The sequence below is a fragment of the Opisthorchis viverrini genome (assembly GCF_000715545.1).
Source record: "Opisthorchis viverrini unplaced genomic scaffold opera_v5_147, whole genome shotgun sequence".
Classification (NCBI taxonomy): domain Eukaryota; kingdom Metazoa; phylum Platyhelminthes; class Trematoda; order Opisthorchiida; family Opisthorchiidae; genus Opisthorchis; species Opisthorchis viverrini.
Genome location: NW_008751803.1, coordinates 1001649 through 1014282, shown reverse-complemented (window position 1 = coordinate 1014282; position 12634 = coordinate 1001649). Strand labels below are relative to the sequence as shown.

The window sequence follows — 12634 nt, the reverse complement described above, 5'->3', positions numbered from 1 at the left end:
GTTGTTTTCAGAGCTTCGTTATTATTATCATGAAGGTATTAGCAAAGTGTCCGGCTTTACTGCTAGATAGTAGATGATTCGCATAAATGTCGGATTCTGGGAGAAACACAACCCTGCCAAACTCACGGCTGTAGACTGAGCTTCATTGTCTATCAGTAGAAGCATTGAACTACCCAAACGGTCAGCTGTGTACAGGTGTCTAGGGTGTACGAGCGGTCGAAGCTCTCGCTTCTTTTGGAAAGCACTAACAAAAATTAAAAAAAACGTGTAGCCTCTCAGTGATGCATTCAATCCCGTGATCTTTGGTCAAGAGGACGACGTAAACTACATAAACTACTAATTTACACCGGCCACTATCACGGACAAATCATTCGATGCGCATGGGACGAACAGGTGGTTACGTTAATCTCGATAATTAGTGGATGCCCCCTAAATTTTACGCAACATAACAAAAGTCTCTGGACATTAGACATATCCCCATCGTTCTGAAAGATTTTTTGGTGAAAAAGAAGATTCTGATTAACTAACAATTGCCGACGATTTTGGAGACGTTGGATGACCTACTGTAGCCATCGACCATTCTTGGTTTCTGTGGTATCTGCTCAGGTGTAGACGGTAAGTTACTGCACAAATTTGAAACAGAGCATTTTATTTCACTGTCAGTTGAAACCGATGCAGCTATTATGTCCCCGTCTTTATTGCTGAGGTTCCTTTGGTCAGTTTTGCTAACAAATGGCTTCGGATTTTACTGTATGCTAAGACTATAGCCCAGAAACACAGCAGCCCACTGTTGCTAGCGACTAAAAGCGTAGATCTGAATGTTCTCAGGAGGTCAGAAAATAGCCAACAACTGTGTGAGTAGCCAGGATAGAGGATAATCTGTTGGTGGTGCTTTATCCTGTAGAATTTCTTCAGGGCAAAAAGAAGGAGAGAATATCGTCTTGTTTTTAGAATCAATAGGATACGACATTATGCTCGACACCGGAAGATTATTCTCTCAGAGCTTCTAAAAAATTGGTTCAGTTTTTCCGGAATTCTCCCAACCAACTGCGTTGGCCTGCTAAGCCTATGCACCCAAATCTTTCTGCCAAAGCCTGGCTGTTTTTACTACATCTGAGAAGGATGTCCTATCGGATAACATAGTAAGACTTCAGCCTTCAGGTTAATTCTTTTTAATGCACTCAGTTAGAATGGTGTGTTACTCTTGATAGTCGCCATCAGCATTGGTATCCGCAACCTATAAGTGGGACTTTCTAGCCACATCAAGACGTACAACTTGACTTTTTTGAGGCAGAGAGAAGAAATTACTACAACCACCACCACTTAAATGACCCGGATGTTGCAACACGGACTGACGTGATGCAGGTCGACTGCAGCACGACATAGTCACATTACAAAAATAGTGAAACTGCGAAGGTACCCTCTTCAGGGATGTTATATGACTTCTTATCAGGGGAGATTTTAAACAATTGGGGAACTTGTTTCTTTGGTGAAGATTTTTCCGTGCAAGTGAAGCCGGTCTATGTTGAAAGTTCTAGAAGCACTGTGCAGATGTCCAACCTTTATTAGGAACCATCAACACTGTGCTACCTACGAAATTCCAGAGAGTTCCAAACCCGTGACCTCCTGGTTAGCAGTTTGAACACTCAACCGTTCGGCCACGACCGACTGATCAGCAGCTTGATTCAAAACTCACAAACCCTCTCACATTACCAACAATCTATAAGAGCAATCGCAATAGCCGAAAGATACTATAAAAAATAGTATATACGAAGGCTTGTAACACATCAGTGCATTTATAAGTAGTATTAATGGGTCTCGATTAAGAGAGCATCTCGAATGTCATTGGTCCAAAAGAATGAAATAAAAACAATTTCCTTTAATGGTTATCATCACCAGGAGCGTTTTGTACATCTTCAGTCTTCTAGCAGATGAAAAGGGACAGGTCAAGTCTAGCAGGGCATCGGTTTCTGAATGCAGCTGATAAACATTTCATACAACACATTTCTTATAGGTGGACGTCGGAGGACAAAATCTGTAATTGGAAAAGCATCTTAACCCAATCGTTAACTTGAACTGGATCGTGAGAGCAAAACTAGCCAATACTTTGAACCCAATATGACATTTCGAAAGTTTTAATATGCTATTCCCCACCCTATACGAAAGCCGGTGGGCGGTAGTACGTTGCAAGCAGCACCCTCCTATCTTTGTTCATCAAGCTTATCTTAAATGCATGATAGCTCTCAACAGTCAAGCATTACCGCACAGTCTGGCATGCCTATCATTAACTTTTCCGTTATTGGTAAAGCAGTATGAAAAACGATCACTCTCATCAGGGTTCATCCGGCCTGGAACAGTGTATAAACAGGTTATTGTTACTACTATCACAATCCTAACTGATTAACTTACTACGTAACTGTCACCGCAGTTTTGTCGCATGGTATTCAGGATGTAGTTTATTCCCCACTTTTTCTCGGCCTCTTACAAGCGTTGATAAATCGTACTTCACATGTTAGTTGAGGTGTGCGTTTTTGTTGAAAATACAAAGTCCAACTTCACCGGAATGAACGAGATACATCTAGGGATGACCGTGAGTCGCAGTTTCCTGCTTGGCGGTCGGATGAGCGATCCCAGTGAGCTACGCGAACGCTCGCTCCGCGTTGTACTTATTCGCTTGAAGCTGGTAAGTAATTCACCACGCCATTGCCCAATGTCAGCCGCATCATTCGTGAGACGTATGCCTGACGTCCGCAGTAGGCCAAACTTTGATATCATCTATGTACCAAAAACACGCTGGTGTCCACTGATGCAAGTCGAACGGCATGATACTAGTTCGGATGACCATATTTCTCAGTCGTGACATTTTGTGGCTGAACTCAGCATTTTCACGGTCTGCTTTACTCATAAATGAACAGTGCAAACTTTGAAATTTGTGTGTTCTAGTTACTTAACGATGGGGAAAACTGAGCATTGGTAAATCATCTATCCATAGTGTAGCTGTATACCAATATAAGCATGTGGACTTGTACAGACCGCTAGACCTGCACATTAACCCGTAATTCATACAACGATGCTAAAACTATTTTGAACAAACTAGCTGTCTTTTCCTAAAATGACTACCACATGACCCTCTATGTGAGGTGCGAATGAGGTTGTTCTTGTGACGACCCACGACGAAAGGGTTGATCAGTGCCTTTCACCAAAAAAGAAGGAACAGATTAAGAACTCTGCTGAAGGAAGTACAAAACCGACAAAGAGGAAGGGTTTCCTCGCATCAGGAAATACAAAGTTACAAAATTTGGCCATTTTCGTTGGTTTCTAAAGGTAGTATATCCAGAGGATGTGGACTTTATTCATTCGTAATGTTGTCATCGGTCATTGTAGCCTCTTTTGGAAAGGCTTCATTCCGGGGAAAACCGAATTGAGTTGACACCATTAAGATAGTGTTAAAATTTAGGACCTTCCTAGCTCGATAATCTGATTGGATAAGACCAACACTTTGTCCAAAACAGATAAGAAAGCATCAGCTGAATCATTCCAAAATGTAACCAGGCAATGGCGGTGCATATATGAAACTTGTTTTTAGACTAATGGACTAGTTACTTCACAGACGGCTATAAAAAGAAAACAAAAGCCTAATGAGTGCCTACAATCTCAGTACCTTTTGATAAAAAGTAAATGTGTTCGGAGTTGATCTGAATAAATGATCTCACATCCGTAATACCATGTAACTTTTCAACACAGTTTTTAAATGTCATTAAACTCCGCATGCCTCCTGCCCTATCGTTTTCATGTCGTACTCGGCGAGGTTAAATATTATATTCCGACTTCTCTGCAATGCATTGTGTCGATTTGATCTGACGAATAGGTTAAATATGATTGGTTCTAAATCAATTGGAAAAGGTTTGGAACCGATCGAGAAGTCATCTTTTCAGAAGAGCTTGATAAACAATCGGTAGTTTTCATTTGGGCAACGTTTCGCTTTTGACACAAAAGCTTCATCGGGTCACCAAATTGGCCAGGTTATAAGCGAGACTGGGAACCAATCAGTATGTCCTCTTCAGGTTATCACACTAAATCAGTGTTGAGTGTCAATTAAGGGCTCCTGTTGGTCAGTGTGATTGTCAAAATCTTGCTTTGGTGGACTGGGAAGTTTCAAATTAATTCTGATTGGGTTTGGTTCGTTAATCTCCCACTTCAGGGCGCTTCAAATGATGATTCACCTCGGGTGCCACCGGTAGATTTTCCTTGGTCTTTGTGGGGTTATGAGTGCTCCGACGGTTTAGTTTGAGGTGGGAGGAGAGGAGGTCAAGTGGTATTCAGATGATGACTACCCTTGCTTCTGATGACCACACACCAACATGTGTCAGCTCAACTGATCCAGAACCATTTTCCACACGCTTGCCAGTTCCACGCCTTCTATTCTGTCAACACTGGGATGCATAGCGATTTATACCGCCTCGGCTATCAGTCTCTGTGACGTGTTCTGTTAAACTGGAACCCAACTGTGATAAAAAGTGTATATTTGTGATGTACTACTCATAGTTTGCTGAGACTCCGTCGACAGCCCACTACCGGTTTCGCCCTTCTTAGTGCTCATCAGGTAGGCGCAGTCCCCGGATTTCCGTCAACCTGATGTTCTATTTGAAACCGAATTTCACGAAATTAGCGAATATATACTCGGCGACTAATTTGGTTTTCGAGAGACTGACGGTTTAGTTTGAGGTGGGAGGAGAGGAGGTCAAGTGGTATTCAGATGATGACTACCCTTGCTTCTGATGACCACACACCAACATGTGTCAGCTCAACTGATCCAGAACCATTTTCCACACGCTTGCCAGTTCCACGCCTTCTATTCTGTCAACACTGGGATGCATAGCGATTTATACCGCCTCGGCTATCAGTCTCTGTGACGTGTTCTGTTAAACTGGAACCCAACTGTGACAAAAAGTGTATATTTGTGATGTACTACTCATAGTTTGCTGAGACTCCGTCGACAGCCCACTACCGGTTTCGCCCTTCTTAGTGCTCATCAGGTAGGCGCAGTCCCCGGATTTCCGTCAACCTGATGTTCTATTTGAAACCGAATTTCACGAAATTAGCGAATATATACTCGGCGACTAATTTGGTTTCTCGAGAGACTCTCCTGGAACCCAGCTGAACATCTCGTTTGTGATGTTTCGAGGCAACTGAATGTGCTGCACCAGGCCGCCTCATGATTCAGTCGCTACGATATTCGATAAGTGGTTTTCTGTGAGTTGTAGCACTTGTTTTCCCCTTTTAAAACAAGCCGTTCCAAATTTCACAGTACCTCTTTGTTCTTTTCCTCTCAGATAAATTCATGCACTTAAGTAGAACAGTTGAGATTTTCGGTCTCTTGTCGTGGCATTTTCAAGGGGAAAATACAAAGTTATGCACTCACAAAGGTACGGCTCTCAGAGAATCATTCATAGATTCATTCTAATTCTTCTGACACCCATTCTGTTTTCCTTCGCTGTCTTCTGCGTGAGATAGTGTGGATGGTTCAAATCACAGTCCCATGCACACAGCCCTCAGCAGCACAGCTGTTGAATGTGTCGACTTAACGATTGTTGCATTACCGTTCGTGGGAGTTACTCTGATTGAAGTGGTGCTTCGTATGTCGTGAGGGCTCGCGAGATATGTATTGTTCGCATTCACATTACTCGTCTGAATAGTTGTCCTCCTGTCCTGGCGTTTTCGTTCTTGTTTGTCCGCACCATAGGAAGCAAGCACAGGACTCGCGTTCCGCTCTTAGTAGAGCTCATCAGTAGTACGTATCCTTGACCGTGCTAGGTTTTGAACTCCAGACATCTGACATGCGAGGCGAATATCTTACCTTCACTCCACCAGCGCACGTTGGACGCAGGAGAATTTTCACTTCTGAACTTCATATGTTCTTTGCAATTTGTAATACTTCTGAGAAGAATTCTCCAAACTTCCATAAATGTGCAATGTAATCCCTACCGAGGTAGTCGGAGAGAGCTGTATGGTTAGGGTGGTGTCAAGAAATCAGAGTCATCATAGCACAAATGCTCTATTTCATCACGTGATCGATCGCGTCTACGATAGTGTGGGAAAGTTACAGTACTGGTTGCCGGTTTTCAAATATCATTTGTGGATGCCAACTGGAGTGATTACCCAAAAGCAGTTTCTGTTGAGAAGCAACCTATTAAAGACTGAGTAAATTAATTTTCATAAAAAACAATATTGCAATGATATTCTGGGCGACAACTGAGTGGTTCGTAGTCTCTGTTTTTGCACACTGACAGTTGGATCAGTTCACAACAGTCACAGTTTTCTTCGCGTTGCAAAGCTTTCCCAACGGTCACTTTTTTAGTTCTCGTAACGTCCATTCTTTCTAAATGGTTGACGTGTATCCAATCCCTAATGGATCATATGGAATGCCGTCCAAATGGGTAGTTTGTTATAATCAAAACACATTTGTCGGAATCCCCAGAAAGCGCTGTAGCTCCTTGACACAGTAGGTCTTCTATCGAATGTTTACGTGATTTCCTTTTGTTAGTCCACATAGCCGTTTCTCTTCAAATGCAACTTCGCGCGTCGTGCAATCAGCTGTTGGTCATCAGAACCTATGTTCTAGTGTCATCAGTCCCTTCACCAAAGAAATGTCTCGTTGCCAGTGTGCTCTCTTCATTCTTTATTTTGTTCTGGAACTTCTTTGGGAACAGCAGCCCAGTAGGAAACCGATGATCGAGAAACAGACATCTATCCAAAGTAATATTACCGTGACCAGTTGTATTCCGTCTAGCAGTACAGCATGCAGTCTCGGCTGCTATCCTGCATAGACGCCCCGTAGCAAGTAGCGTCGTTGCCTACCGTTCTTCTCGGTGCTGCTCAACATACCCTGAGGCAGGTGATGAAAACACTGGCTAAAACAAACGTAACCTTTCGTACATGGGTGAATGAATATTTTGTCTTAAATCCATTTTTGCAGCAACTAATTCACACAGATAACGAAATTCCGGTGACTGCCTCCAAGCCAACATATCTTTCCGGTGTATCGTGTGTAAACTTAATTCCTTGGTTTTTGATTAAACAAAAGATATTGTCCGTCTGGTGAGATTTGCTGATCCCCTCGCAGTCGATATTTTTATCTGTTGTTTACCAAAGGTAGCAGACGTGTGGTTCGGAACAGAACACATTTTTCAAAAATTATTTATGGGCTGTATTTACATCTTTTGTTCACTGTGCCAGCCCAGGTTATTTTCCTCTACCGTTCTAGTTTGCATGTTGAGGGTCTACATGGGTGTTTTGTTTGGCCTCGCAAAAACCAATAGAACATATTTTCTACGTTCGATCGAAGGATTACTTAACAGTGGTGAGGATTTACGTTTCACTGACCTAGGATCGAGTATTCAAGAGTTCTTCTGGATAGCCTGTCGATATTCTCGTCATGGTTTGTAAAGCAAACTTGACAATTCACACACTTTTTAAAAAAAATATATACTTGTGACCATGCCGCACATTTCCAGCTAAAGATCACGTGACGTATTCTGAATATTCGCAGTTGTAGCCGGCATCGCTGCACACTTTATTAAGCTAACTCAGAGTTGAGATGAAGAGAAAAGGAGTTTCGCAAGTGATGTGGAAATGTCAATAAAAACAGGGTATTTCAAATGCCTCACCGAATTTGTTGGAGTTTGGATTTGTATGACTGCAAGGTACCACATTAGATGCGTCCTCATCCTTGAGGCACCATTGAACACGGCAATTTAATGAGCCTATCCGAGTCTGTTCAAGTTTGCGTGCGTGATATTGCACTGCATACCGGTCCGTATGCACTATACATTTATCCATCAAATGACGTGCTATTGACGCTGCTTTTGTAGGATTTACCGCTCGCACAATGGAATTAATCAAGGATAATGGTAGGTTTCAAACAACCAGCAATCAAATTGTTACATCTGACATGCAGTTCTGTCATGTCTCGATGGGAGACCTTTGTACGGCCCAAAATCATCTTCAGCGATAAGTATTTTAGTTTCGATAGGCAAGATATGTATGTGGTTCTAATCAGAGTGAAGATTTACCTTACATTGCTAGCAACGTTGTTTTGTCTTACGATTATACAGAGTTCATGCTCGTGTTGAAACCTGTTCTTCTAGTTGATCAGAATCATTCCAACCACGATCAGCTCAAATACTTCTCTCGATGGATCACTACCTTACAGAGCAGCGATCTATTCTGCTGTTCCATACTCATTGGTTGACCTATTTATCTTCGGAGAATTGGAAAATGCAGACGCAACTCCCGGCGCCAAAATTATGGCTAATGTTTACTGCTATGTTTAAGTTATGAAAGGAACTTTCTAACAATTAGATGACTGTGCTGATATGGCAACTGTAACAGTGATGCATTGACTGTTGTGTTTTTCATTTGAATGCCATGGCACCGCTTGGTCGCCGGGAGCTACCTAGTGAGATGGAAGGGGAGGTTGTCAATCCAAACAGCTGTCTTGAACCGCAAGCCACCAGTCAAGTTTACCAGCTGCTTTAATCCTAAATCTTTTTTTGTGTGAACCTATTCACTAGTGCGTATCTGACGAAACTCGAGGAATTTTCGAACCCGAGACCTTCAGACCAATAGTTCGAGCATAGGATTCAAACTGGGCGTACCACGGATAAAAAGTAGCTTTCTCAGAACATGTTGGACCGTACGCCTAGTTAGTTCCATTTCGTCTCTTTGAATGGATAGGGTGACTGATATATTCTTGTGAAATATCGAAAAAAAACAGTGGTTGTCAATGGCGTTAGTGGGATACCCAGCTGAATTTTTCGTTTATTGTATTCTTTAGTAGAATGCCTGGCTGAAAGGCCGCTTGAAACTTCATTTACCACGATGTCTTGGAAATCTTGACATGTTTTTTATATGAGACATTAGCTATAGTGTTGCAGAAAAGTCTTCGACAGCCTCTTGCAAGTTTCAGCCTTCGATTAGATTACAAGGTTGACGGGCACTGTTACACCTAGTCAAAAGTACAGTGGTTAGAATGAAGGAATAGTTCTATTTAAGCTACTCTAGCCAAAACATGTTTGACCTAAACATTCTTACAATGTGTTTGGGTCTTCTCATATCTGTGGTACAGCGAGACGACGGCCTGTTGAATCCTGAGAGGATGCTGAATAATTGTGTACTGAATGCTTGGAGATCGTGTGCTAACTTATCGGAGTGGATAGGAGTAGACAAGTCTTCAGTAAACTAGAGAACACAGAAACATGTGACCACCAAGCTCTCCAGGAGCCAAACCAGAAACTGCAACTGGTACTTCCATTCGTTTTACCCAACTGAGGCGGAGATAGTTGACTTGCATTTGACTGCCAGATGAGTGATGCTTTACAGAAAAATGTGCGCTATGTTTTGTTGTTTTGTTTGGCAGCGCAAAAAGTGAGGAAATGAGAAAAAGCTGCAATGATTAATCGAAACTACTTGTACAAGACTGGATAGCTGACGGGTAAACCCCATTAACCGAGTTTTTACACCATATCAATGGATATACAGGAGCGAATGACAGTTGTCACTTACAACGGTATTGATGCCTTTCCAACAGAGATTTCATCCTGAAAATAGGGCCAATCTACGATAAAGGGCGAATCGTCTGAGGTTATCCTATCCAAGCGCCACCTTAATCAAGCCTACGATGTCTCGGAGCTATAAAATATTTTATCGAATGGGAGTTGCATCTTTTCGTGTAACTGATTTTGCTTTACATTCTGGTGTTCAAATACAGAACCCAGAACGGCAGCATGAGGGACAAACACCGATGATCGACAAGCTATAAAGATAGTATGATCTGATGTTGCTTAGTGACAACTATTGACGATCAAACAAACGCAACTTCTTATCCTTGTAAATAACTTGTAATATTTCAGCATCTGTTGTTGTTACTGGACAATGATGAATCAACGTAAACATAGCTGACTATGACTTCCATTTGCTTGCATAGACTCCTCCATGCGGATGGGATACGCAGATATGGATCAGTGGGAAAGCAAACAGGAGAGAAAAGCCGCGCTTATGCAGAAAATCACAGGAAGTTTTGGCAAAGTTCGAGGGTGTTTCGGAGACAGGCGTATGATACTATTCATCGTATTCGTTGCTCTTTTCTTGGATAATATGCTGCTAACAATTGTTGGTAAGTCTCGTCACGGTTTATGGTCCAAGCCAAATGTTTACATCAGCTGTTTCCAATGTTTTCAGTTTATTCATTTTCTCCTAGCACCTGAATATCTTGGATGCGTATCTACCAGCTGTTTAATTCGCCTGTGTATTAATACTGGCTTTATAATTACTAATGCGTTGTTCGCTTCAGTCTCAGAGCTGAGACTAGTGTTCGTTCTGAGACATCAGCCGCTTTAAATGGTGCATATCAGGGCGGGTAAACGTCGGTAAATTATGAAGTTTATTCCGCACAACTTGCTGAACTGCCGTGCGTACATGCTTGAATTTAACAAAGCTGAGGCCTCGAATCTGTTGAAAACACAATTAATCCCGGTACATTCAGTCAGCAATAAAGACCTACTTATTCCTTCTATTCACCGACAAAATAAGCAAGCTTTGAAGCGTGTTAATACTACTGCCCAGCTATGACCGTTATCTACCACCAAAGGATTTGCTTCTCCCAAACGTTAGTCTAGGCTGTCCAATCTCTCTCTCTCTCTCTCATGTACCCTACAAAGTCTGACTGACGGACTGACGCTTCCATCGGCAGGTCAGACTTGCGGTATAATACATGCCAAAGTATGAAGTCTAGATGTTGTCAGGATAGCCATCGTGTCAGTGATCAGAACCGAGGTCAGCCAGACATGTGTTGGATACAAGTCACCGGATGGAGGCGATGAAATCCTTCTGAACCCTGTTCAAATGCTGCTGATCAAATCAACTCAGTCCCAATTATGGTCAGTTCGGCATTGATCGTTACAGGAGTTAACCAAACAGTGTCTCTCCAACATTGTTTCTGCCCTGTGTTTATATAACTTTTATGCTATGCGTTCGCAACTGAAGAGAGTACAGGGATGTTAAGCAGGAAGCAGATGTTGTGTGAAGGATTTTGCAGTGAACCCACCGACGTAATGCAAACTGTTGTCCTTTAGGGTGTCAAGCTAAATCGGGGTCTATTTGAGTGAGTAGTCAAGCAGAGTTTCTTTTCTGCTACACTTCACTATGTGTCTCAGACCAGAACGGACCACTTCGTGATGTTGCATGAGCGAATGAACTGACAAATTTTGTTCATGTGTGTCCTATGCTGCAGTCATCCAAAGCGGATGATCCAACTCGAAGCAACTCAGGATACCTGGTGAGGACTCATATTGGGTTCGATAGCCTCAGGAGAGAAACGCATCCATTTTTCTACCGGTCCACTTACCACTGGGCGCAATAGTTTGGCTGTAGACAGCGGAAACCATTGCAGTTGATAATTAATTAAAATGGGGTCACAACATGCGAGGTGACACAAATGTTAAAAATAAGTCGTCCATAATACAACAAGTGGATAATAAACTGTGAAGGAATAAAACCTTACTTAAAAATGGTGACTGATGAGTCTGACCAACGAAGAAGAGAGTGAGACTTTGCTCAAGGGACCTGTAATGAGACAGCTGTCTAAGCCGCACGAGGCTCGTCCAGCCTGAGGAGCTGGGACATAAGGCATAAATGTAAGGTAGGTGATAAAATCGTCCGTTATGGATACGTTGTAAATCTCATCAGACTAAAATTTTTCAGGCAGATGGTACAATGGGTTTACCGGCTGATCATCTCGAACCTTAGGAGAGCACATCAATTCATCAAAGTGTCTTTCTGTAAGGATGAAAAAATGTGTGTGGACAATTGGTCTCAACGGAAACAAGAAAGCATGAGTGCGATTTTTGCACAGTTCCCATCTGATAACATATGAATAAGATCATTCAGACAACTATGAGTTCTGTCAACACAGAATCTGACGATCAATAATTAGACCGAATAGAATAGCCAAAAAGCTTTAATGTCATCATCATTAGGTCAAGGCATCAATGATTTATACGAAAACGTACAGTTGTAGTTTGTGTTTTGTGGTACACCCGGAAGTATGTATATGTAAATGGATAAAAGAGTTCAGTAATTTTGCTCGCAAGAATCTATTCCATTGCAAGTTGTGTGTGGGTATAGTTGGACTGAATTTTAGCCAATGCAAGCATGAAGATAGTTTCAGCTCCTTCTGGACGGAGTGCCGTACGGCTTCTGTATTTGATCGGTCAAAAGGTGTCCGATAGTGGATGTTACCAAAAGTAGTCTTTCCTTTTGTTGTTGTCACTCTCGCGATTGTCTTTTATATTTGTTGTTCTTAGCTTCAACGTGGTGGGATTGTTCTTCCGTATTCGTTGTGACAAAAGTATCGTCGTACAACCGACAAGCAATCCTCGATATAAGCATACAAATGAGCATATGGAAGAGCTGATGGAAGACTCCGGTGGCTTGACTATCAGTCCGGACCTGATGACAGGGATAGGAACTAGCGCACTCAAGCGTACATTGGTGACTTTATTGGTGGGATCGGTCATATTCTTTACCCATCTGGTATTCAAGGTATTAAGTGAATCTACTTTAAATCTGGGAACAG

General features: G+C 42.2%; 2 protein-coding genes across 2 annotated transcripts in view; one reads left to right on the top strand and one right to left on the bottom strand.

Annotated features, from left to right (window-relative positions):
• The window catches only part of T265_06799 (hypothetical protein), a gene marked incomplete at both ends in the record, with an annotated part of 51580 nt that overhangs the window by 1594 nt on the left and 37352 nt on the right, over positions 1–12634 (top strand). Inside the window, one exon of the mRNA XM_009172164.1 lies at positions 9986–10174. Within this exon, the coding sequence (XP_009170428.1) occupies positions 9994–10174 (181 nt within the window). The remainder of the gene's footprint in view (positions 1–9985; positions 10175–12634) is intronic.
• The window catches only part of T265_06800 (hypothetical protein), a gene marked incomplete at both ends in the record, with an annotated part of 64526 nt that overhangs the window by 19575 nt on the left and 32317 nt on the right, over positions 1–12634 (bottom strand). Inside the window, one exon of the mRNA XM_009172165.1 lies at positions 127–244. Coding sequence (XP_009170429.1) covers positions 127–244 — 118 coding nt within the window. The remainder of the gene's footprint in view (positions 1–126; positions 245–12634) is intronic.